Below are 26,275 nucleotides of genomic sequence, written 5' to 3' on the forward strand. Positions count from 1 at the left end.
CATTGAGCGCAGTTAGGTGATTGAGCCAGACTTGGGTGATGGCAATTTTCACAGGAGGTGAGATCAGAAGAAACTTAGTTTTCAGATCATTTAGTTTGAGGTGATTATCGGCCAACCATGATTGGGTGTTTCTAAGTGTGGAGTTCAGAAGTTCGATGTCTTCCGGGGATTGTAGCTTGAGGTAAAGTTGAGTGTCATCGGCATACATATGGAAGTGTACATTAGATGCTTGGAGCAGGGTGGTGAGTGGTTCCATGACGAGGTTGAACAATGTGGGGGAAAGGGAAGATCCTTGTGGGACGCCTAAAGTTACAGGCACAGGTGAGGACAGTACGTTGTTGATCTTGAACTTCTGAGACCGGTTATGTAGGAAGGAGGTGAACCATTTGAGAACAGTCCCGGATAAACCCATTCTGGTACTTAGCAGCTCCAGTAGGTTCTCATGTTTGACCGTATCAAATGCTGAGGAGAGATCAAGAAGGATGAGGAGGCAGGAATCATTGCGATCCAAGATTTGGAGGGCGTCATCAATTATGTGCGTCATAGCTGTTTCCGTGCTGTGTTTCGCTCGGAAGCCTGATTGATGCGGGTTGAGGAGGTCAAACTGATCAATGTGTTTTGTCAGTTGGAGTTGTACACATTTTTCCAGCAGTTTGGCCAAGGTGGGGATATTGGTGATAGGGCGGTAATTGTTTAGGTCAGACGGGTCAGCTGTAGGTTTCTTGAGTATCGGCGTGACTTGCCCCACCTTGAGGGAGTCTGGGATGAGTCCTTGTTGAAGGGAGCTGTTAATGATTTTAGTCCAGAGTGGGAGGAGCAGGGGGGTGAAGTCTTTTACAGCATTAGCAGGTAGGGGGTCTGTGAAGTGATTAGAGGGCTTCAAGGTGCCGAGCAGTTTGTGAATTGCTTCTTCAGAGTAGGTGTCAAAGGACGTCCATGATGCGTTGTTTTTAGGTTGAGTGGTATTAATGCTGATGGGGCTGGAGTATCGGCTTACATCATTGAGGAGATCACTTCTCATGTTGTCGGTCTTTAGCTCAAAGAAAGCAGAAAAGTCTTCACAGTGTGGAATATCGCTTGTTGAGCTGTTTGATTGTAAGGGTTGCATCTTGGTTTGAGTTTTGACTAGTTCGAACAGTTTTCTTGGTCGGTTTTTTGCTTGGTCTAGCTGGAGGCTGAAAAAGTCAGATTTCGAGCGCTTGATTTTCCTAAAGTAGGCATTTCTCTTGTTCTTAAGCGTTTTAAGGTGCCGTGCTGAGGGGTCAGATCTCCAGGTGCGCTCTGCCATTCGCATAGCACGCCTGTCTTCATTGAGTCTACCGTCATTCCAAGGGTTCAAGTTCTTGGTGGAGACTCTCTTCAGTTGCAGTGGGGCGGCTTTGTTGATTATTGAGCTCATAGAATCGAGGTAGAGGTCGGTCAGTGATTGAACATCAGAGGCGCCCGAAGGGGGAAGGAGGAGACTGCAGGTGTGAGGAGGCAAGGAGTTGGGGTTAAGATTCTTCATGTCCCTTTTCCAGATCATGGATTTGGTGGGTTGAGCCGGGTTAAGTTTAACTTTTTCGTTGATGAAGAAAGTGATAATGTGGTGGTCTGACCAGTCACAGGGTTGGATCGCCCCCAGTTGGGTAGAGTCCTCTTTGGCGATGATAAGGTCGAGTATCGAGCCTTTGTCGTGTGTAGGGCTGTTGCATATTTGGGTGAGGTCAAGCGCATTAAGGAAGGTTTTGAGACTATTCACCACTGCGTCTTTCTGATCGTTCCAGTGGAGATTGAAGTCACCCAGGTAGATTTGAGTGATCTGCCGACCGGCGTTGGATGAGATCGTGTCCGTGAGTTGTTGGGTGAAGGTGAGGTTGTCACCAGGCGGGTGGTAGATGAGATGTAAAGCGCATACTGGTTTGCCCTCGCTGGAGATATCGAGGCAGAAGAGTTCACATGAAGTGAGGGAAGGGGAGGTGACTTTAGTAACGGAGAGGTTGCTCCTAAAAATGCATGCGATTCCCCCCACCCGTCTTGCCGGTCCTGTCGAGTCTAATGATGTGGTAGTTGGGGGGGGGAACTAGTATGTCCATTATAGGTGTAGAAGCTTCAGTTAGCCACGTTTCAGTCAGAATGGCTAGGTCACGATCCATTGTTATGATGAGATCCGCGATGTCGGAGGAGTGTCTCGGGGCCGATCTGCAGTTGAGTAGGATGCATTTAAGTCTGGGGGTGAGAAGGGTGGTCGAGTGTTCTAGGGGGACTTTTCTGAGATTATTGGGGACGGAGGTTCTGTTACTTAGCGTGGGGGGCCTGAGGGGATTTGTGAGAATTGTGGGTATGGGGAGGTGTGTGGTGGTTGTGTGTTTTAAGGGGCCTGGGCCAAAAGAGCGGAGGAGGGTGCATAAGTCGTAGTCCGAAAGGGATTTGAGGGCGCGCCGGGGGCAGTGGGTGTGATTGCGAGCGGGGATAGAGGGCCAACGCGGGGAGAATTGAGTGCGTTGGTCTTTGGGGAGGGTGGGGGGCTTGTTATGTGAGGAAGTGGTGGTAGGTCGGGGTTGTCTGGGGTGTGTGTAAAGAAGTTCTTTGATGGTGTGGAGATCTTCTTTGACTTGTAGGAGGGTGGATAAAATCATGTCCAGAGGTGGATTGGGGATGGTGTTGGGGATGAGAGGCGAGTGGTTGAGTAGGGAGCTGGAAAGGGAACTGGGTAGGGAGGGAGGGGGATATGCTAGCGTTAGTGCAGGGCTCTGCGGTAATAGTGAGTGGGGTGGCATTCGATGGATGAGAGAATGTGTGGGCGAGGGGTGTGGGTGAGGTAGGGGGAAGTTGGAGGCATAGGTGGGGGCGCTGGTGGGAGGCGGCGCAGGTGAGTTGAGGGATGAGTGAAGGCTGAAGACGGTAGGGGTGCACGGAGGGTAGTGGGGGCTTAGAATGGGGGGGGAGAGTGGAGGAGGTGTTAAGGTAAGGGAGGTGGTGTGCTGGGCAACCATATCCATTCTTCCTTGAAACTGATGGATATGCCTGGGTGTGCTACGCATAAAAGACACCACATTAATCATGCTCCATCGTCAAATTTACCCATTTCAAATGGGAAGGCACACAAAGACCAGTGCAAACCCTATGATGCTTTTCCCATGGCGTTCATGCATTCTGTAAAAGAACCTGTTAACGTGCTATAATCTAAATATTTAAGTTTCATCTGTTTCTAGGTAGGGGAGAACGGAGCTGGAAAATCCACAATGTTAAAGCTCTTGATGGGAGACTTGAGCCCCACAGAAGGAATTCGACGTGCACACAGGTAACAGGTGTATTCCAAGTATTTTCCTTTCCCTCCTCATTTTTTTCAATGGCTTTTAGAATTTATAGTGAGGGATCAAAAAAGAGTTTTAATTAAGTGAAATATATAACTCAATAATAGTTAATACACCTAATACTAAATTAGTGCCTTGAGGCATTAACATTGGGATTAAAGAGGAAAAAGAATAATCGAGGAAAGGATCTGGATTCCACTTGCATATCACCTGAAGGACTATTTCAAATTAATTAGGAATGAAATCACATGGGCAATCACTGATCATAGCTTTGAATATTGCATAGACCACTATAGACAAAGACCATTCAAGGCAAAGGATTGGGAAGTACTATTTTCACTTCTTTCTCCCCTCCCAAGTCTAGTGTTTCATTATTGACCACATCTAGTGGCATAGCAGGCTTAGCATGTGGTCTCCCACTCTCCACTTCTTTTCTGTTATGCTCTCTTGACACTTCTCCGGCCAACCCCCACGAAAACATATCAGCACTTCATTTTGTATGCTGAAAAGGTGTACATTGTGTATTTCAATGCTAACCTTGTGCTTCAACATCCATCACGTAGTTGCAGTCATTGCTGGCTTTGTTCTCTTTAAGAGCAGTTATATTTGTTCTATATGATTTTGGTAAATGCACGCAAGTTATAGATTTATATTTACAAGATATATTACTAGGACATGCAGAATCCCTGTCCTGTGGCAGACAGAGCCTTGTTAAACACATAGTCACTGAGGCACTGTCAAATTGACACACTTTACATGTAACTTAAACTGCTTTTCAACAACGTTCAGCTAATTTTAATTTTGTAATCTTATAAATTGGGTAAAACCTTAAGGAGTATTGAATGATACATGATTTGGTGTGTAGCAGTGTGAAGCAATCTTTTCCTTCTGTGATTTGATATATTGAACTTGACTCCTCTAAACATATGCACAAATAGTTAAACCCACCCTCTTGAACTTCCTGATAAAGGAGGGCTTCTCCTGAGTAAAGTGATTGGGTTATACCTTAGACTCGCCCTTCGTCCTAATTTATCACAAAGGGAACAAGAAAATTCTTCCCCCGCTCACTCAAAATAGCCAAGCACTTATTCTCCCTGACTGCCTGGAAACTGCTGCCAAAGCTTTAGTCACTTCCAAGCTTGATCTCTGATATACCATAAAACTGCTTCTGTCCCCCACACTCTTCTGAAAGCCATACTACACTTTGCAGTTAGTTGAATCACTGATGATAAAGAGGGCTCCCGGTTTTGTTTTTTTTATTTTATTTTTTTACTTTTCTGCCTGTATTTATCCATATTTATTTTTTTACCATCTTATTGGTATTTATCCATATTTAATTTGTTGTGAGAATAAATGGAGTTGTAAAATGGTATATTTGCACATTAATTTAACCAATAAACATGTACTCATACTTTGTTACTTTCCACGTTTTCACAAATTAAGCAGCCAAATATAGCAAAACATCACACCCACAGGTGAATTTCAGCATTATAATATTCATATATGTAAACATATGCCTGTATTCTTGGAAATCTGAACCTCTTTTTGTAACTTCACATTCTGTGTAGCTGTTTGGCTGTTGTCCTGGAAAGCAGGAAAGACAGCATGGAGAGTAACCTACAAAAAGCATCATTTTCAGGATTTTTTTAGCTTTTAAAAATAAATAGAGAGAGAAAACACATTGTTTTCTGTCTGAATTTATCTGTAAAAACCAGTAAAAACGGAAAACTGGGAGCCTTATTGATAAATAATTCAACCACATCACACAGATTGCACATGACTTTCATTTGCTGCCCATTTAAACAAGGTTAACTTTCAAATTATGCTGCCTCACCTTTAAAGCCTTGCATCAGGAAAAATGTGTATTTGATACCTCTCTTCACCATTTCAAGCAGCCAAAGGGGTCTTGAAAGTTCTACAGTTGTAAGTTCCTTGCTTCGAAACCTCTCTGGCACTGAAAGACTGCTTCTTTGGTGCCCCGTGATATCTGAACTAAACTCACTCTCCTGCAGTACAGTAAACCTCTTTAAAACTCCTCTCTTCTGCCTCTGCCTGACCTAAGACAAATCACACCACCATGCCATTCATAATCTGAAAGAGACACGTTAGTATTAGATTCCTTACCTTAGAATATCCCCAGGCGTCAGACTGGATCCGGAAATTTTTGCGTAGCAGTACCCTTGCGCGTCGGTAGGCGTCGTCTGCGGCTCCGCGTCCGTCGTCGGCGTCGTGGGCGCCGTGATGTCGTCGGAGTACTTAGACGCCGCCTCTGCGTGCTGACGTCAGTTCTTCTTTTTTCCGCGCCAGCAAGCGCAGATCTGGAAAAAGCAGTAACCCTAGTCATTTTTTGACTAACTTTTTGATCACTTTTGATTGTTCTCGAAGTCTTTCGACTCCAACGGTGCTGTAGGGATGCCCGGCTTTAAGCACTGCGATGATTGCGACCGCCTGATGTCGGTCACGGATCCTCACCGCGTGTGTTTATCTTGTCTCGGCGTCGACCACGACGACAAGGCCTGCTCCGACTGCCGGGCCCTCTCTTCGAAAGCCATGTATGTAGTTGAGCTTATATATAGCCTATATAGTTGAGCTTATATATAGCCATACGCGAGCGGTCCCGCAGGCGGCTCGAACTCCGGCAGTCGGTCCCGCGCCGCGAGAGGTCCCGATCCCATGGGAGGTCGAGGGACAGGTCGCGGGCTCTGAGCCATCACAGTTCCGAGAGTAGGCCGCACTCCTCCGGGTCGAAGTCGTCGTCAGGTAAGAGGCACAAGAAGTCCAAGCTGCGTCATCGCTCTTCGGACTCCCCCCGACGCTCGCACGATGCGGCCGGGGGTTCGGGTGGCACCACCCACGCGGCTCCGACGGAGTCGCAGGCGCCGCGTCCAGCCCCATACCCTACGGTCCCTGGGCTCAACGCGACGCCGGAGGAGGTCGAGCGCTTCCTCATGGCCATGAGGAAACTCTCTCCGACGGGCTCCGCGGCGCCTTCGGGCCCAGCGGACCCGTCTGGGACCCCTAGCGGGTCGGGGGGGATCTGCCCGACACCGTCGGGTGCTCCGGCGCCGCCAACGCCTTCGGGCCCGGCGCCGCAGGTTCCCGTTTCCCGACGCCGCCGGCGCCTTCGGGCCCGGCGCCAAGGGGTTCAGTTGTTCCAGCGCCGCCGGCGCCTTCGGGCCCAGCGCCGCAGGACGCCGCTGGACCTCCTTCGGGATCTGGTTCGTTGCCGGTGGACCTTACGACCTCCCCGGCGTCGGACCCTCAGGTGTCGCCTCCGGCGCCGTCCTCGGGCGGCGCCGTCCCCGGTTCCACCTTCGTTCCTGTTCCGGCGCCGGGACGGCCCCGATGGGCGCCGCTCCAGACGTCGTTTGGAGAGTTTCACTTCCATGAACAGGCCCCATTAGTTGAGAACCCAGAGTTTCAGGAGATGGGTGATGAAGAGGACTGGGAGGGGTCTGAGGACCCTCTGACCAGAGAGTGTCAGTCTCACGAGGACTGGACAGGAGTCCTTGGGGAGGCCAGTGGCCTGGACACCTCTCCAGACACTGGTTTTGTCTCCCCTCCTACCGTGGCTTCGGAGGAGGGGGCAACATATAGTGTGGTGCTGATGTGGGCTGCCAAGGCCTTGGGCCTTGAGATCCCCGTCGCGGCCGTGAGGACTAACCTCCTCACTGAGGTCCTTAAACCGCAGTCAAGCTCGGCCGAGCCTCTGCTGCCCTTTAATGAGGCCTTGACCGACGTTCTTCTGGGCACTTGGTCCAAGCCCGCTACGGGTTCGCCTGTAGATAGGAACGTGGCCAGACGCCACCGCCCAGCCCCGGGCGACCCATGTTTCCTGTCCTCCCACCCTACCCCCGAGAGCCTGGTCATCCAGGCCTCCAATTCCCAGACCGCATTCCCGTCGGCCCCGCCGGACAGGGAATCCAAGAGGTATGACCAGTATGGGAAGAAGATCTTCTCATCCCTTAGTCTGGGCCTGCGGTCTTCCAACACCGCCTGCCTCTTGGGACGTTACACCCACTCTGTGTAGGATAAGGTCACGGAGGTGCTGCCAGAGTGTCCGTTGGAGGTACGGGCCAAACTCGGCCAAGCCCTTGTGGAGGGCCGGGATGCAGCCAAGTATTCCATCAGGTGTGGGCTGGATACCACTGACTAGCTAGGTAGAGCGATGGCAACGACGGTGGCGGTCAGACGCCACGCCTGGCTGAGGTCCGCCAACTTCTCGGCAGATGTCCAGAACAAACTCATGGACATGCCGTTCGATGGCCGTCGCCTCTTTGGCGACAAGGCAGACCATGCGCTTTAAGGACTCCAGGGCTACGGCCAAGTCCTTGGGCCTCTCGGGCCAGCGCCAGCAATCGGCTGCCTTTCACTCCTTTCGTGGCCACGGAAGGGGTGCGCCCACACGCGCCGGCAGCCACGCTCCGCAGGGCAATACCCAACGCGGTGGCGGCCGTGGGAACCGCCGTCCGGGCGGTCGGGGGCAGCGGCGAGGTCAGTCCACACTTTCCCCCGCAGCATCCGCCTCAAAACCCTCCTAGTCCGTGCTTTCAGGCCCCTGTGACTCCAGTGGGGGGCAGGGTTCGCCATCACCACCTCCACTGGCGCACTGTCACATCGGACAGGTGGGTGCTGCAAATCGTCCGAAGGGGCTACTCCCTCCCCTTCGAGACGACTCCTCCAGCCATGCCACCGCAGAACCACCGTGTATCGGGGGATCATTTGCGACTTCTGCAGGAGGAAGTTACGGCCCTCTTGGCCAAGGGGGCCATCGAGCGCGTTCCTGGGCCAGAAGTAGGGTGTGGTTACTACTCCCACTACTTTATGGTACCCAAGAAGGGCAAAGGGGGCCTACGCCCTATCTTGGACCTAAGGAACGTCAACGGCTTCCTCCGGAAGGAGAAGTTGAAGATACTGACACTGGCTCCGGTCCTGGCTGCCCTGGACCCAGGAGACTGGATGGTAACGTTGGACTTGCAGGACGCTTACTTTCATATCCCCGTCCTGCCGGCCCACCGGCGCTACCTGCGGTTCATGGTTGGCCACGAGCACTTTCAATTTACCGTGCTCCCCTTCGGCCTTACCAGCGCCCCACGGGAGTTCACAAAGGTGATGTTTGTGGTCGCAGCTCATCTGCGCAGGTTAGGGGTTTCAGTCTTCCCCTACCTCGACGACTGGTTGTTGAAGGCGGGCTCTCCCCAGACAGTCGTCCGCCACCTCCAGACGACTGCAGACCTCCTCCACCAGCTGGGGTTCTCCATCAATGTGCCGAAGTCACACCTGTGCCCCTCTCAGAAGCTCCTCTTCATCGGAGCGGTTCTGGACTCGGCGCGGTTTCGGGTTTATCCGCCCGAACAGCGGGTCCGGGATATTCAGGCTCTGATTCCCATCTTTCAGCCGTTATCCCGGGTTTCGGTCAGGTTGACGCTGCGGCTTCTGGGGCTGATGGCCTCCTGCATCCTACTGGTGCATCACGCCAGGTGGCGGATGCGGGCTCTGCAGTGGGACCTGAAGTTTCAGTGGGCCCAGCATCAGGGCAACCTATCCGACCACGTCCTGATCTCGGAGGGCACTGCGAGACAGCTGCAGTGGTGGCTTACGGACCGCGATTGGGTCAGAGGCAGATCCCTCTCCCTTCCCCAACCGGAGCACGTAGTTGTGACGGACGCGTCCCTCCAGGGCTGGGGAGGCCACATGGGAGAGGCGGAGATCAGAGGCCTCTGGTCTCCGGCGGAGACCCGGCTCCACATCAACCTGTTGGAGCTCCGGGCGATTCGTCTGGCACTGAAGGCATTCCTCCCCTCTGTCCGGGGGAGTGTAGTGCAGGTATTCACGGACAACACCACCGCCATGTGGTACTGCAACAAACAAGGCGGGGTGGGGTCGTGGATCCTTTGTCAAGAGGCTCTTCGCCTTTGGCAATGGCTGGAACGCCAGGGCGTGACCCTGGTGGCTCAACACCTGGCAGGTTCTCTGAACGCCAGGGCGGACGAGCTCAGTCGTCGGTGCATGATGGATCACGAATGGCGTCTGAACTCTGACGTGGCGCAAGGCCTCTTTCAGCGATGGGGAGAGCCTTGGTTAGATCTATTCGCCACCGAAGAGAACGCGCAATGTCATCAGTTCTGCGCGTTGGAATTTCCAAGGCGGCACTCGCTCGGAGATGCTTTTCGTCGCTAGTGGAGTTGCGGTCTGTTGTACGCCTTTCCGCCTATACCACTTCTGCCCAGAGTGCTGAAGAAGATCAAGCGCGACCGGGCCCAAGTCATCCTTGTGGCTCCGGACTGGGCGAGAAGGTACTGGTATCCAGAGCTACTCAGTATGTCAGTCGATCCCCCGGTTCGTCTGCCTCTTCAGGAGGACCTTCAGTCGCAGCAGCAGGGGACGGTCCTCCACCCGAACCTGTCCAGTCTCCACCTCAATGCTTGGAGATTGAGCAGCAACAGTTGAGGCCATTTGACTTGCCTCCTGACGTCTGTCATGTCATTCTGGCAGCCAGGCGTCCCTCCACAAAGTCGGTATACGCCTGCAGGTGGAACAGATTTGTGGCATGGTGCACAGCAAAGTCTGTGGATCCCCTCAATGCCCCTCTTTCTGAGGTCCTTCTCTTCCTTCTTTCTCTTGCCCAGCAGGGCTCTGCTCTGGGCACTATCAAGGGCTACCTTTCTGCCCTTTCAGCCTTTCTCAGGCTGCCTGATCAACCTTCTTTGTTCAAGTCCCCTATTGTTAATAGATTTCTTAAGGGCATCACACACACGTTTCCTCCTGTTCCGTTTGTGATGCCTCAGTGGGACTTGAACCTGGTTCTTACATTTCTGATATGCGCTCCCTTTGAGCCACTTCACAACTGCCTCCTCTCCTTCTGACTTTGAAGACTGCTTTCCTGGTTGCCATCACCTCTGCCAGGAGAGTGAGTGAGCTCCAGGCCCTTTCTTGTACTCCACCTTTCCTTTCTGTCCATCCGGACAAAGTGGTGCTGCGTAGCAAGCCTTCTTTCCTGCCCAAGGTTGTCACAGCCTTCCACATCGGGCAGTCTATCACCTTGCCAACCTTCTTCCCGCCACCGCATCCCTCTAAAGAGGAAGAGCGGCTCCACCGTCTGGACCCAAAACGTGCGCTCTCATTCTACTTGGATCGCACACGCCAGTTCCGGGTGGATGACCAACTCTTTGTTGGTTACGTGGGCGCGAAGAAGGGGAAAGCGGTGCACAAGAGGACCATCTCCCGGTGGATCATCCTGTGTATCCAGGCATGCTACTCCTTGGCTAGGAAGGAGCCTCCTGCTGGATTGCGGGCTCATTCTACCCGAGCCACTGCGACTACCACTGCCCTGGGCAGGGGAGTGCCCTTACAAGACATCTGTCAGGCAGCTACGTGGGCATCGCTGCACACGTTTGCAAGACACTACTGCCTGGACAGCCAAGTCCGGAGGGATGGCTTCTTTGGCCGTTCCGTCCTCCGGGACTTTCTGGTGTGATTATTGGTTCGCTGACCCACCACCGGGGTTGGTATTGCTGGGGTATCTATTCTAAGGTAAGGAATCTAATACTAACGTGTCTCTTTCAGATGCACAAGTTACTACTTGTGTAACGATATATCTGTAAGAGACATTAGTTAGTATTAGATTCCTTACCGACCCACCCATCCTCCCCGTTCTGCGAACCAATATCTAGGCTTAGGGTTGTCCCCTTTCAGGGCCCTAGTTTCAATGGCACCAGTGTTGGTTTTTAACATGGCTCTGCGTTTCTGGCGCGGAAAAGCTGTGTCTTCGAACTGACATCAGCACGCGGAGGCGGCGTCTAAGTACTCAGACGACGTCATCACGGCGCCGACGACGGACGCGGAGCCGCAGACGACGCCTACCGACGCGCAAGGGTACTGCTACGCAAACATTTCCGGATCCAGTCTGACGCCTGGGGATATTCTAAGGTAAGGAATCTAATACTAACTAATGTCTCTTACAGATATATCGTTACACAAGTAGTAACTTGTGCGTCTCAGAGCCATGTATGTACTTGGTTCTAAACTGATTTTCCAATGTAATTTGCTATTTGTGTCAGTTGCAGTGTAACTAATGTTCACATGGTGAAAGAGGTTCTGTGTAAAGCACCCTAGTATTCCCTGTTGTGCATGTATCCCGTATAAAAATTGCATTGTTCATCTGAAAGAGTAGAATAGTTTAGTTGTGTTTTGCACAACAAGTAACCTGTCATGGTTGTTAAGTGTTCTTCCACTGCAAACCTTTAAAAAGGTGTCCCTGTGAATGCCAGCAGATGTATTTGTAGTTCTCCTGTTTAAATGAATTTGCAAATAAAATCCTTGGCTCCTCTGTGCGCTTGACAAATATAGTCTGGTGAGTGTCTTTGCTCACAGGAACAGCTTTGTGAGTAGTGCTAGATATCAGTTTCACTAATAGTGGGTTCAAAACTGGAGGTTGGCACAAAGTGTGGAGACTACCTCCTGTGTGAGCAATCGACCACATCTATTTGCAACTGCTGACGTGTTCCACTTCTTGTAGGAATCTGAAAATTGGATACTTCAGTCAGCACCACGTGGATCAGTTGGATCTGAACATCAGCGCTGTGGAGCTGCTTGCTAGGAAGTTTCCCGGTGAGTGACATCCCACCCCCACCCCCACCCCTAGTCCTTCTGTCTTAAACAAGTTTTATTTGTCATTCTCTTCTACTAATTTTCAATGTACATTCCTAACAATTGTGAGGTGCTGAAACGGTCTATACCAAAATGTTATCCGAGCCATAATTCAGCAGCTAATGTGTCTTGAATTGGTCTGTTACCCTAGCCATTATACTCATGAGTGGTAATAGCCATTATCAAAAGCCCTTTAGACAACATTTTCATAGTAATTTGAACATCTGCCATTCATAGTAGTGATATTGCTGTGTATTCTAGGGAAGACTGAAGAAGAATACAGGCATCAGATGGGCAGCTATGGCATCTCCGGCGAGTTGGCTGTCCGGCCTGTAGCCAGTCTGTCTGGTGGTCAGAAAAGCAGAGTGGCCTTTGCACAGATGACTATGACCAGGTGAGAAAATGGATTGGATTGAAGAGGAATTGTCTACAAAATTAGGATGGTATTTTTAATACATAATTTCAAGGAACAGAAAGGAAAAAGTAATGCTTGCACCATGTATTCTTGTAGATCGCATGCTGTACTTTATCCTGCAATCTAGTTTCAATTTGGAATACAGAAACTAATTTCAGATTCAGATTTACAATAAGTTTATTTAAACAACTGTCCTTAAAACAGCCTAAAAAAAGTTACCTAATAATACAACGACTTTAAAAACAACCAGTCTGCTTACCGCTGGTGGATCCATCTTGGGTGCCGTCTGACTCCCTGGGACCTGGTACAGGACAATATGGATAGCAGTACAAACTTCTGTTCCAGCACAAAGACCTGTGCTGGTCCCTTCTAAATAAATAGTGGTACCGTCCCCACTAGCACTGGAAGAGACTCTGTTAGGGATCTAGATATCTGATAGAGACATCTAGCCGCAGATTCCTTAACTAAGAATATCCCCAGGAGTGAGACTGGATCCGGAATTTTTTTCCGGCGCCACACGACCCTGTCCATACGTAGTCCTCATATGTGACGTCAGCGAGGTCATATAAGTCCCTCCCGGGGCGCTGATGTCCGTTTCCTCCTTTTCCGCGTGCAACACGGATCCGAAGTGAGCTCCTCTGGCCTGTTTTAAGGCCTAATTTTCTGCGCTTCGCATCGGGAACCTGTTTTAAGGCCTAATTTTCTGCGCTTCGCATCGGGAACAGTGTGTTCGAGGCATGTGGGCTGCTAAATTCATATCTTATGCATAGCTTGCCGCCTAGTGTTGGGTCCGGATGATTGCACATTGTTGTCCTGGAAGAGTCTTCGAAGTATCACGAGATAGGTGGCTCCTCCCCTGGACTACAGTGCGCATGGGCATCGACTCCATCCCCAGATTGTTTTTTTCCGCCATTGGGTTCGGATGTGATTTCGACGCCTCCTTGTCGGAATCGGACACTTACTTCCTTAAGGCCAAAAGGCCTTCGATACTCGCGTCGGTATTGTTGCGAACGGTCCCGAGCATCGTCCGGCTCTTCGTGTCGGACTTCTGGGGAGTTGCTACTCTTAGGACATCGAGGCCCTGTACTCGCAGCGAGACACCGACGACATCATCATGGAACGGAGTCCGTTCAAGCGCTGCCCCGTGTGTGGGTCCAAGTACCCACACATCGACGTGCATCCAGTTTGTAATAAATGTCTCTCGCCGGATCACGACGAGGACAACTGCATGGCCTGCTCCAAATTCAGGTCAAAGAAAACTCTCAAGCATCGGCGCGCGGCGCGCCTCGAGGCCTTGCACGCAGCACCGGCACCCGACGACATATTCGACGACCCCGCAGAAGACGGCCGAAGCCATCATCTTCAAATTTCACCACCATCAACGGAGGTCGAGGCCGATCCAGACGAATACATCGAAGGACAGAGCCAAGACCTTGAATACGTCGATGAGGTAGGGGACGACGAAGAAGTCTTTGGGGCCGCGGAAGATAGCTCCGGGGATGAGCTATGCCCCGAAAGTTACTCGACTCAGGCTCAGGTCACGGGATCGCCACTCGGCCTTACCCACGACCCTGCACCGATATCCCCAGCCCCGCCTTCGGGCCCGGCCACGGATACACCGGAGGAGCCGTTGTTGCGCGTATCGAAACTGAAACCGCAACCAGTACAGTCGACAACATCTAAGATGGCCGACGTCACGCCTAAAACGAAACCGAAACCTACGGTCTCGACGACATCTAAGATGGCCGAAGACACGTCGAAACCGAAACATACGGCTTCGACTACGTCTAAAATGGCCGACGTCCCGTCAAAGGCGAAGAAGGCCGTCGAGTCACCGGCGCCTCACGCGGTGGCCAAGGACACGTCCTCGAAGAAGGTAGTCCATCACGTCTCGACAGCTGGAGCTTCAACCTCCAAACAGACGGTCGAAGCAAAGACCACTACAGGCCAAGATCCGAAAGCCGGAGCCGGTACTCCTCGGCACAAAGACACCGGATCTGCATCAACGGCGTCGGCGCCTAAGAAAGCTGCAGCGCAGCGAACCGTTGCAGTCGAGGATTCTTCGGTGCCTTCTTCTGCCACGCCGAAGGCCTCCAAAGCGGACGAACATGAAGCATCGGTCGTCAAACCCTCGGCTTCATTTACTAAACAGGTCACCGAGTCCCTCAAGAGGATTCGGGAGAAAGCCCTGCCGTCCACAAAGACTGCGCCATCGGATCCGAAACCGATGGAGCCACCTGCCAAGAAGGCGAAGAAACTTATATACACACTACCGCCAAAGGTGCCACCAAAGGCGTTTGCACCCCACACGGTGCCGAAGACCTCAGGGACTTCGGAACATTCCACGTCCAGTGCTATTTTGCCTCGCCAAACAGCATCTGAAGACGACTGTGAGCATTATATCGATGCCCACACAGGGAAAATGACACTTTATAAAAGAAAGATCAGTTCCCAGCCACTGGAGTCATTTGTAATTCCACTGAAAAAGAAAAGGCAAACACAGGACATACCTGCCCTTGTTGAACCTCTGCAACCTCCCCCAAGGAGGAGTCCAACACCTTCCCCCAACCAATCAGGGGGTGAGGATGATGACCAAGATGAACAATACAACTTCCCTACTGGCAATGACCCTGATGTGAATCAGGACTCGTTTGACGACGCTGGGGACCAGGGAAGTCATCATATGGTACATGACCCACAAGGTTTTGGGGCACGTACTTCACCAACTGAGGATTCAGCAGCTTTCAATGCTTTAATTGAGAGGGCAGCTGCGAATCATGATGTAGATATGCATGCTGACCCAGTGGAAGAGGATTTCCTGTTTGACACTTTCTCTGTCTCCGAAAGAACAGTCAAAACACTTCCTATGTTGAAAGGTGTCCTTAAACATGCGCCAGAGATCTTTAAAGAACCTACAAGAGCGAGAGTGGTAAACCCACGTATTGAAAAAAAATACAGGCCTGCGCCTGGGGACCCTGCCTATATTCGGGGACAGTTGCCTCTGGATTCGTTGGTGGTCGCAAATGCCCGCAAGAGGGCGAACTCCAAAACAACTGGTGAAGCTCCTCCCCCAGACAAGGAGTCGAAAGTGCTTGAGGCATCTGGCAAGAGGGTGGCTGCGCAGGCTGCTAATGTATGGCGTATCGCAAACACACAGGCACTGCTAGCGCGTTACGATAGGGCGCATTACGACACCCTAGAACAGCTCCTTCAACATCTGCCTGATGAGTATAAAGAAGCTGGAGAAATGCTCATACAAGAGGGAAAGCTTATATCAAACGCTGCAATAAAATGCGCACTTGATGTAGCGGACACAGCGGCTAGGGGCATTAACACTAGTGTCATGCTAAGGCGCCAGGCCTGGCTTCGTATATCTGGATTTAAGCCTGACATACAAACTACAATCCTCAACCAGCCAGTCAATCCCGACAGACTGTTTGGCCCAGATGTGGACACCACACTTGAAAAGATTAAAAAGGACAACGAGACTGCTAAGTCCATGGGGGCACTTCAGTCACAACAGTTCAGGGGCAACACTTTTCGTCGCTCAGGTGCGCGTAGTGTTACCAGAGGACACATGGGACAACAACCACAATTCACGAAAGGTAGTGCGCAATCCTCGTACCCCAAACAGGGTAGAGGGGGTTACCGAGGTAACAGTGCCAAAGGCAGAGGCAGAGGGAACACCAACTCCCGTTCCTCTGCCGCAAACAAACAGTGACTCCCTGTCACTGCCCCCCGACCATCCAACACCTGTCGGGGGAAGACTCCAGCAGTTCCTGCCGGTTTGGTCGTCCATCACCACAGACAGGTGGGTGAGAAAACTAATCCAGTACGGGTATTGTTTAGAGTTAACATCCACTCCTCCCAACATTCCCCCAAGGCACCGTCCTATGTCGGCAGAGCACTTGCACTTATTGCAGCAGGAGGTACTAGTGATGCTGCAAAAAGGCACAATCTAGCTCGTGCCAGTGGAAGAGGAAGGCACGGGGGTCTATTCCCTGTACTTCCTCATCCCAAAGAAGGACGGATCCCTCAGACCTATTCTGGATCTACGCCCCCTCAACATGTACATACTGTCGGAACACTTTCACATGCTGACACTACAACAAATACTTCCCCTGCTCAATCAAGGGGACTTCCTGGCAACCTTGGACCTCAAGGATGCTTATTTCCACATACCACTCCACCCATCCCACAGAAAATACCTCAGGTTTACCATTCTAAACAGGCACTATCAGTTCAAAGTCCTACCCTTCGGGGTGACTACTGCCCCCAGAGTGTTTACAAAATGTCTGGCGACAGTGGCGGCACACCTCAGGAGACAGAACATACATGTCTACCCGTACCTAGACGACTGGCTTGTTCAAGCAAAGTCGGAACAACAGTGCGCCGCAGACATGTCCCACACTATTCAACTCCTTCACAGCCTGGGGTTCTCGCTGAACTACCCGAAGTCGCACCTTCAACCAGCCCATGTGCGGCAGTATCTGGGCGCGACAATAAACACCCTGACTGCTATGGCTCAGCCAAACCCAGTCAGAATCAACAGCATTCAGTCGCTGTGCCAAAAATTCAGACCGCAACACTCCCTCCCAGCGAGAGTGTTCATGCAGTTGATAGGCATGATGGCCTCCTGCATCTTCATAGTCCCGCACGCGAGGTTGCACATGTGCCCGCTCCAAGAATGCTTGGCAAATCAGTGGACACAGGCTCGGGGACAGCTAACAGACCTAGTGTTGGTGACCAGTCGGGCATACAACTCTCTGCATTGGTGGAATCCACACAACCTTTGCAAAGGCCGACCGTTCCAAGAGCCAGTGCCACAGATAATCCTCACAACGGACGCATCTCTCCAAGGGTGGGGAGCCCATGTGCTCCACTACACGGTGCAGGGACTGTGGTCAACACAGCAACAGAGGTTGCACATCAACTACCTAGAATTGATGGCAATCTTCATGGCGCTCAAGTCCTTCAGAGTACATCTGTGCAACAAGGTCGTGTTGATCCGGACGGACAACATGACAGCCATGTACTACATCCAGAAACAGGGAGGTACTCACTCGCCACAGCTGTCTCATCTGGCTCAGAGCATGTGGAAGTGGGCCATTCAGAGGAATATCTTCCTCATGGCGGAACACCTCCCAGGCAAGGACAATCAGATGGTGGATCTGCTCAGCAGGTACAGCCATCAAATGCACGAGTGGGAGATCCATCCATCAGTCCTCCAACCGTACTTCCAGCAGTGGGGTCATCCACAGATAGACCTCTTTGCCACAAGGGAAAATGCAAAATGCCAACGCTTTGCCGCCAGGTTCCCTCACCCAGAATCGCAGGGGAATGCGATATGGATGAACTGGTCAGGCAAATTTGCGTACGCTTTTCCCCCAGCGCCTCTCATTCCGCTGGTTGCAAGAAAGCTAAAGCAACACTCGACTCTCATCCTGGTTGCTCCGACATGGGCACGCCAACCATGGTACACCACGTTTCTAGAACTTTCCGTGGTACCGCATCAAAGGCTGCATCTCACATCCCGGCTCTTGACGCAGAACCATGGCGACATTCAGCATCCAGATCCGCAACAGCTCAATCTGACGATCTGGCTCCTGAAGTCTTAGAATTTGGCTACCTCAACCTGCCTCCGGAATGCATGGACATCATCCGGGAGGCACGTAAGCTCACTACCCGAGCTTGCTATGCAGCTAAATGGAAGCGGTTTGTCATGTACTGTGCAGACAACAAGATCAACCCGCTGGATGCATCCATTCCTAACATCATCTGCTATTTGTTACATCTTTACAAATGCAATCTAGCGTACGCTTCCATTCGGATACATTTATCCGCCATAGCGGCTTATCTCCAGAATAGGCAACACCTCTCTGTTTTCAGGGTGCCTGCCATCAAAGCCTTCTTAGAAGGACTGAAGCGAGTCATTCCTCCACGAACACCACCAGCTCCAGTGTGGAACCTCAATGTGGTCCTCACTAGGTTGATGGGCCCACCTTTTGAGCCACTGCACTCCTGCGAGATTCAGTTTCTCACATGGAAAGTGGCTTTTCTCATTGCTATCACGTCGCTCAGACGTGTGAGTGAGCTGCAAGCGCTCACAATCCAAGAGCCATTCATACAAATACATTCCAACAGGGTAGTGCTCCGCACTAACCCCAAATTCCTTCCTAAAGTGGTGTCACAGTTCCATCTCAACCAAACTATTGACCTGCCTGCATTCTTCCAAAACCCACAAACAGTAGCAGAAAGAATGCTTCATACATTAGACGTTAGGAGGGCGCTAATGTACTACATTGACAGAACACAACACTTTAGAAAGACACAACAACTTTTTGTTGCCTTCTCAGCACAGCACAAAGGCAACCCCATTTCCAAAGCGGGAATAGCCAGATGGATTGTTAAGTGCATTAAAATCTGTTATCAAAAGGCTAAACGCACATTAACAATACCCCCAAGGGCGCACTCCACGCGCAAATTGGGGGCCTCCATGGCTTTCCTAGGGAACATTCCCTTAGAAGACATTTGTAGAGCAGCCACATGGGCTACACCACACACATTTACCAAACATTACTGTGTGGATGTGCATTCAAAACAGCAAGCAGCTGTAGGACAGGCTGTTCTCAAGATACTTTTTCAAGCTTCTGCAGCTGGCACGGGCAACCGCCGTTAATGGAGGGACTGCTATGTATTCTATGCATAAGATATGAATTTAGCAGCCCACATGCCTCGAACTGAATATGCTACTTACCAGTATGCATCTGTTCTTGGCATGTAGGGCTGCTAACATTCATATCGCCCGCCCTCCTCCCCGGTGCCCGTAGCGGCTGCAGATACTCTCTCTATATTCATCATTAGCATGGACATCCTTTACACTGTTTCACTCCATCTCTGCCACAATGGCTAAAAACAATCTGGGGATGGAGTCGATGCCCATGCGCACTGTAGTCCAGGGGAGGAGCCACCTATCTCGTGATACTTCGAAGACTCTTCCAGGACAACAATGTGCAATCATCCGGACCCAACACTAGGCGGCGATCTATGCATAAGATATGAATGTTAGCAGCCCTACATGCCAAGAACAGATGCATACTGGTAAGTAGCATATTCAGCTCTGGGGCTCTGGTTCCCGGAACTTTCCTGACGTGTGCTCCCGACGGACCCCCCATCCGCCCCCTCACTCTATTCGCTCTTTCCGGGTGTGGGGGCGACTCGGGCCCAAATGGAAGCCTATGCTACAGCCTTGCAGGCCTCCCTTGGGTCCTCTCCCGTTCCTGGGGCGTCCTCAGGACCTCCGCTTCTTGTGGGGTCTCCGACAGACTCGCCGGCGGGTTCGCCCCCCGCGCCAATTGAGCACTTGCCTCACAGGAACGTCGGAGATGTGGTGTCGTTAGGGCGCGGCCCGGCTGGGTTCCCCTCTACGCTCCACGTGGGGTCGTTCGGGCATGGCCCACCTGGATCCCCCTCTTCAACCAACGGCGCCTCTGCCGCGCTGCATAGCCTCGTGGGGCTCCCTATGACGCCGCAGGTGGTTGCCCGTGCTCAAAGCCCTGACTTGAGCACACCCGAGCCTTCCGGGCAGGCCGCCCCCTGTCCGGAGCCAGGGCCGGAGGCTCGCCTCCTCAGCTCTGCCTCTGCTCCTTTCTCCGGAATCGGAGCCCGCTCTGGATGAGGCGGAGCCGGCGCTGGGTCGGCGCAGGAAGATTGCCTCACCGGCCCTGGCAACCTCTTCAGAGGGGGAGCTTGTTATAGTTTTGGAGTCGGCGTTTGACGAGGCACAATCGGTGCCGACACGTGTCATTTCGAAGCCGATTTCTGGATTCTTCTATAGAGGCCTATGGAGAGGGTTCGTCGCCGGAGGTAGTGTTGCCAGTGCCCCCCTTGGAATTTCTGGAGCCTCCTCAGGAGCTCCCAGATCCGGCAGGCTGTTCGCCTCCCCAGGAGCCCCGTCAGGATCCTCATTCTTCCATGGGGCTCCCTTTGTGGGGCATTTGCCACTCCCTCAGTGTCTGTATTCTCCTCTGCTGAGGGCTACCGAGGCTGGTGCAGCTTTTTTGAGAGTGGTCTCTTTGGCCACCCGCATTTTGAATATGCAACCCCCCTTGTCGGTGGACCCCTTGCTTGAGGTCCTCCACCATGGGTCCGGCAATGTGGAGAGACTTTTGCCTTTTGAGGCTTCCCTTTATGATGCCCTCTTGGGTACCTGGGTCTGACCTGCTTCAGGGGATCCGGTGGCTCGTTCAGTTTTGCACCGCCACCATCCAGCTGCACATGATCCGGTCTGTGTTTTTGTGCACCCTGATATGCAGGGGTTTGTGTTGCAGACTGCCTTTCCTTCTCTGCCCCCCTCTGACGCCTCCTCCCTCTCGGGAGTCCAGGTGGCTTGAATCATGGGGCAGGAACGTCTTTGCATCCACTAGTACAGCCCTTTGGTCCTTGAATACCGTGTGTGTTTTGGCTCGGGCTACCTCTGCCCTGTGGGACTCTGCAGAGTCTTTGCTTACTGCCACCTCCGAAGGTGCTCGCGTTGATCTCCTTCACTAGATTCAGGATGGCCGCGACCTGGACGAATTCACAATCCGTTCAGACTTGGATACGGCGGATTCTTTGGGCCGAGCCATGGCGAGTTTTGTTGCCTTAAGGCGTCACGCTTGGTTGCTAGATACAGTCTTCCCTGAAAATATACGGGAACGTCTGGTTGATTTACCCTTTGATGGGGTTTTGCTCTTTGAGGCTCACGCCGAGTCGGTGGTTCACTGGCTGCTGGCGGGCTTTCGTCCTCCCACTTAGGTCCTTTTAGGCCTGTCTTCTGTGGTACTTTTTCATTTCGCATCCTTTAGATGCTCTCTGTGTTTAACATGGGCAGTGAGTCTTTAGATGCGCTCTGTGTTTAACATAAGCAGTGAGCCTTGCGTCTTATTTTTTTATGTGGTCAAGGGTGCTTACCCTTTTATTAACATCTCTTGGATGCGTTTTGCTTTCAGTTGCCTATTGGCCTTCTGTCCACAGGTTGCTGTGTCCTCTGCTTGTGGCTTTCAGCCGGTGGCTCAGCTCGGTAATGTCTTTACGGCCACAAACTCTATTCATGGGTTCGGTTAGTTGCTGCATTCTTTTGGCCTGGCTTATTGCCCTAAGAGGTGTCCCCTGTTGCCGGGGTATACATACTCCATGTGGGGTACTTGTACGCTATTATATAGCCGTTCTTATTTCACCTGGGCCTGGAGATCATGTGGCTCCATGCGCCTATTGACGGTCCATTGTACGGTGTTCTATGTTTTTCCTTGGTGCCATCTGCTTTCACCATGGTTATCCACCTCTTTTGGAGGTTTCATGGTCTCCTCTTCGCAAACCGATCATACCAGCTCTTAATGTGCTAGGTATGGTCCGGCATATACATTATGTCCACATACCGGTTGCCTTGGTTTCCTCTTCCTACGTCTCCACCTCTTGTCGTGGTTGCGAAGTTCGGACCAATATCTCCATGTGTGGGGGAGCCTTTCTAGGTGGTTGCAAGTTGCCATAGGTTCCTCCTTGCTTCCACTTCCTGGAGTGATTTTCCAATTGTCATATGCTCTCTTTTTGGTGTTCAAAGCTGTCCGTGTCTTTAAGAGTGTTGGTCTTGGATTCCGAGACTCTTCCCACCATTCGTTGACTTGACGTTTTTGGGCTTTCCCTTCGGATATGCCTACTCTTGTTAAAGCTACGCCTGTGGGACAGTTCCTCTGATGGCAGTGGTCATTGATTACTGTCTGTAAGTCTATATTGTGGTTGTTCCTCCCTTTGGCTTCATGCTGCCCAGTCGGGCGCTCTTCTGTTCCTGTGTAAGCCAGTTTGGGATCTCTATTGCCGTTTGCCGGCGGCATATTCTACCTGCTTCCGCGGGTTGGGGGTTGATGCTATTGCCCCTCTTTACCTTTTTAGGGTTGGGTATGCGCTTGGCGTGCTTCTTGTCCTGCTGGCTATTTCCAATACATTGCTCAGGTTCTGGCTTGCCTTTGGGCTCTTGCCACCAGCACTTTCGGCTTCCTTTTATAACCTAGGCTTTTAGGCGCTGGTTGCATCTCTTCAAGTTCATTCCAAGCTTTGGTTAATGCACTTTTCGTGCCCATTTAGCGGAGACTGATCCTTTTCTCTCTTTCTCTCTCTCTCTCTCATACCATTCTACCGGTCATTTTTATACTGGTATGGTGTGGCGCCATTCTGGCATGTTGTCGGATATCTTCTATCCTGTGACTTCTGCTCTTCGAGCTGCTGGGGTTACTATTGGACTGTTCTGCCACAGTTTTTCCCCTTTATCCGTCACCCTGTTGCCGGATCACATGCCTGGCGCTTTCTGTTGTCCTGTCGCAGACCCGCCTCCCTTTTGGGGTATAGCTGTAGTATCTATTCTAAGTTAAGTAATCAGCGGCTAGATGTCTCTATCAGATGTACGAGTTACTTACCTTCGGTAACGATGTATCTGGTAGTGACGTTGTCTAGCCGCAGATTCCTTAACTCCCACCCAGCCTCCCCGTTCTGCGAGGACCTTTTCTGGTGGTGTTCTCCACTGGCCTCTTCAGTTGGCATTGGGTTTTATCTTCAGGGGGTTCAGGTTGTTGCACTCCCCTGGATTCTTTCATCTACAGTTAACCTGTGCTGAGGGAATTCTTTTCTGTTATATGGTGCCTTTGATTCACAGGAAGGTTCATTTTTCTTCCAGTTCCCTTCCCTTCAGTCTGCTCTACTGCCTCGGGGTCCTGGTCTCCTCGTGGTCATCCTCTTTGAGGGTCGGATGTGCTCTGTTTCCTACCTAAGTTTTTAGAGGGGAAAGGCTAGTCTTCTCTTTCTTTCCTACAGTGGACTGTTCTTTCTGTATTCCGTCCTTAGTGGACGGCACAGTTCCACATGGCACTATCAGTCTATTTCTGTCTGTTGTGATGTTCTTCCCTTGTTGCATTCGGGAAGCGGCCTCCGCTTGGCTTGCGGGGCTCTTTCTCACAGCCTCCACTTATATGTGCAGGCTGTGTCTATTCTGTCTTTAGGATGGTGTCTTCCACCATCCCCCTTTATTCACGGAATTTTCATTCCTTGCACACTGTTCCCATACTTTACACAGTTTTTTAGTTGGTGGCTCTGCGTTGTGCAGCGGAAAAGTTTCTCTGAAGAAAACTGATGTCAGTGCGCTGGGAGGGACTTATATGACCTGGCTGATGGCACATATGAGGACGACGTCAGGGCCGCATCGTGTGGCGCTGTCCCCCGGCGTGCAGAGGTGCTGCTGTAGAAAATTTCCGGATCCAGTCTCACGCCTGGGGATATTCTAAGTTAAAGAATCCGCGGCTAGACAGCGTCTCTACCAGATGCATCATTACCGAAGGTAAGTAACTCGTACATCGAACACCAAACAGACTTCGGCTCAGTCTCAACCATTGTAGCACTACAAAATCAAAAGTGCAACCAGTTGCCCTGCACCCTGACTCTGACCCGGTGCCTCTACCAGGGCGTACACACCAGCAAAGGCTCCATTATGTTTCTGGCTCTGACGCTGATTAAAGGACACCCAGGATGGCGATTGCCCTCCCACCCCGTTTTATTTTTTTAGATGTTTTTATTGTCATTTTTACCAAAGGTTACAGATAATTCATTCCACCACAGTGATGAAAAATATCAGCAATAAAAGAGGTTCAATTAGACTACAGTATGTTTTTATTGAGTGTATCTGAATGAACTGCGTGTGTGATGTTGACCTTGTGAGGTGTATAGGAAATCTGTTGGCAGTCACTAATAGTGTTGCAATTTGCTGCCATGCATGGATGTGGTTCCCAGGATATTTTGGGTATGTGCAGGCTTCCCTCATGGCTATGCCCTTTGATGAGGTCACGCTTTTTCTGTGAGGTCTGGCATAAGGCAGAAACAATCTCCCGTATCTGTGCTGCAGTCACCCCCAGTCCTTTTGAGGCTGTGGGTCTAGGTAGACCCAGCCCCGGACAGCGGAAGGGAGTTTTGGGTGAATGTGAGGCTTCATTATTTCTTACGTGGATGGTGATCCATTCTGTTCACAGATGGGGTCTTACAAACCTCTCAACATGGATATGACTGGCCTTTTCTTTTTGCCCTGTCAAATATTTCACCAGATCAAATTTCAGACAAGCACCTATCCATTCTACTGCAATAAGTACACGTCTTACTTTCCAAGGTGATATTAAATACGCACCACCAACAGCAAGAGGAAAGGGTTGCTGCTCTCCCTGTGTCCAGAATGCCTTCCTGCTGAGTGACAAAATAGAAATGCTCCACCTGGCCCAGTGCGACTGGATGGCTGGCCTTGGACCTGCAGGATGTGTATGTTCATATACAAATCCCGCAGTCTCACAGAAGCTAACTGCAGTTTAAGGTACTCCAAGAGCATTTTCAGTTTGCTGCACTCCCTTTCGGGTATACCAGCACTCCTCAGGTGTTCATAATTGGTGATGGTCGCTGCCCACCATTTGGAGGTTGGGCAAGCTTCCCCTACCTCAACGACTGACGGTTCTACACAGTCAGTCACTGACTACCTCCAGATACTGGAAAACTTTCGGATATCATTTGGGTTCGCTACCAACGAGCCAAAGTGGCAACTGACTCCTTTGCAGTGGCTTCCATTCACTGGGTCCTTTAGTTTGCACTGTCATTTCTGCTGTTTTTTTTCTTCAGTTTTAGTCATTTGTGATCATTTTATTGTGTTTCTTTTATAGTTGTTCGTTTAAACACACCAAATAAAGTTTTTTCAATTTCGAGTGGTGGAAGCATTACGAGACAGGGGAAAATAGTCCTTTGTGCATAACATTAATGCAAGGTCTAACAACAGCAGTGGAAGGATACAAGTCATTAACTCACATTGCAGTGGGAGAAATGCTCCCTGGGTGATACAAACGCAAGAATAGATAGCAAAGTCATTGAATCAGGAACAGGGAACTAAGATAGATGAGAAAGCCATTGAATAATGAGTGGAGGGTGGACTTTAAGCCCACCCAAATTCTATGTGGGATACAGTAAGATGCAGTATTACACAGTTGATCTGCTGCCAATTGATAGCTAAAGCTACCTGTATGCAAGACCTTAAAATAAAGGACACAGATTGCAGAATCAGTTGGTGCACTGCATCAGCAGTGGTCCTTCTAGAAAGGACAGCAGCCTTTTAAATATCTATGTAAAGATACTTCTTTCAAAATGTAAATGTTGTAGGATGTCATCTCTTTTAAGTCAAGGGGACTTCAATCTGCTTAATTCCATATACTAATTCATCTTCCTAATGGCCTATTCTTACATTTTGCGGTAGGTGCAGAATATTACCAATTCAAAGAGTTATGGTTTAAAATAAAATGCACTCCTATCGTTTTTACTTACTGTCTGTCTGTAGTGACTGAGCATCTGTGAAACCGATAAGATGGCTTATCAATATCTAACACACTAACAATAGCAAACAAGCTAGTGACACTGCTGCACAGAGGTTTACACTTCATTTAAAAAAATCACTTCTGCAACACCTTAGAGAGCGCAGATAATCCAGAGAATGCTTCCTATTTACCAAACACCTCAGTCTGACAGAGCGAACGTTCTAAAACTATTAGGATTAATGGCTTCATGCATTGCTTCGGTTTTTAGTGCACTTCTACACATCCTGCCGGAGTGTTCAGTGACCCCCATGGGCTCAATCAACAAACTTTGGAGACTCTAGTATTACTGCTCAAAAGTCTGGCAGAGGTTGCTACGATGGAACAGGAAATATCTTTTGTGGGCAGATACTTTGCAGGCCCCCATTAAAATCTAATCCCTAATAATCACGGCCGATGCCTTTCTAAAAGTTTAAGGGGGAGGCATACATAGCACACTGACCCAAGCAACAACTATTCTGACCGACCCAAGCAACAACTATTCTGATATGACTTAA

At 50.7% G+C, this 26,275-nt stretch overlaps 1 protein-coding gene across 1 annotated transcript in view; it reads left to right on the plus strand.

The window, feature by feature from the left end:
- Positions 1 to 26,275, plus strand: part of ABCF3 (ATP binding cassette subfamily F member 3) — a 117,459-nt gene that overhangs the window by 73,658 nt on the left and 17,526 nt on the right. Inside the window, exons 17-19 of the mRNA XM_078667090.1 lie at positions 3,195 to 3,283; positions 11,815 to 11,906; positions 12,207 to 12,339. Of these exons, the coding sequence (XP_078523216.1) occupies positions 3,195 to 3,283; positions 11,815 to 11,906; positions 12,207 to 12,339 (314 nt within the window). The remainder of the gene's footprint in view (positions 1 to 3,194; positions 3,284 to 11,814; positions 11,907 to 12,206; positions 12,340 to 26,275) is intronic.

Source organism: Lissotriton helveticus, chromosome 11 (assembly GCF_964261635.1).
Source record: "Lissotriton helveticus chromosome 11, aLisHel1.1, whole genome shotgun sequence".
Classification (NCBI taxonomy): domain Eukaryota; kingdom Metazoa; phylum Chordata; class Amphibia; order Caudata; family Salamandridae; genus Lissotriton; species Lissotriton helveticus.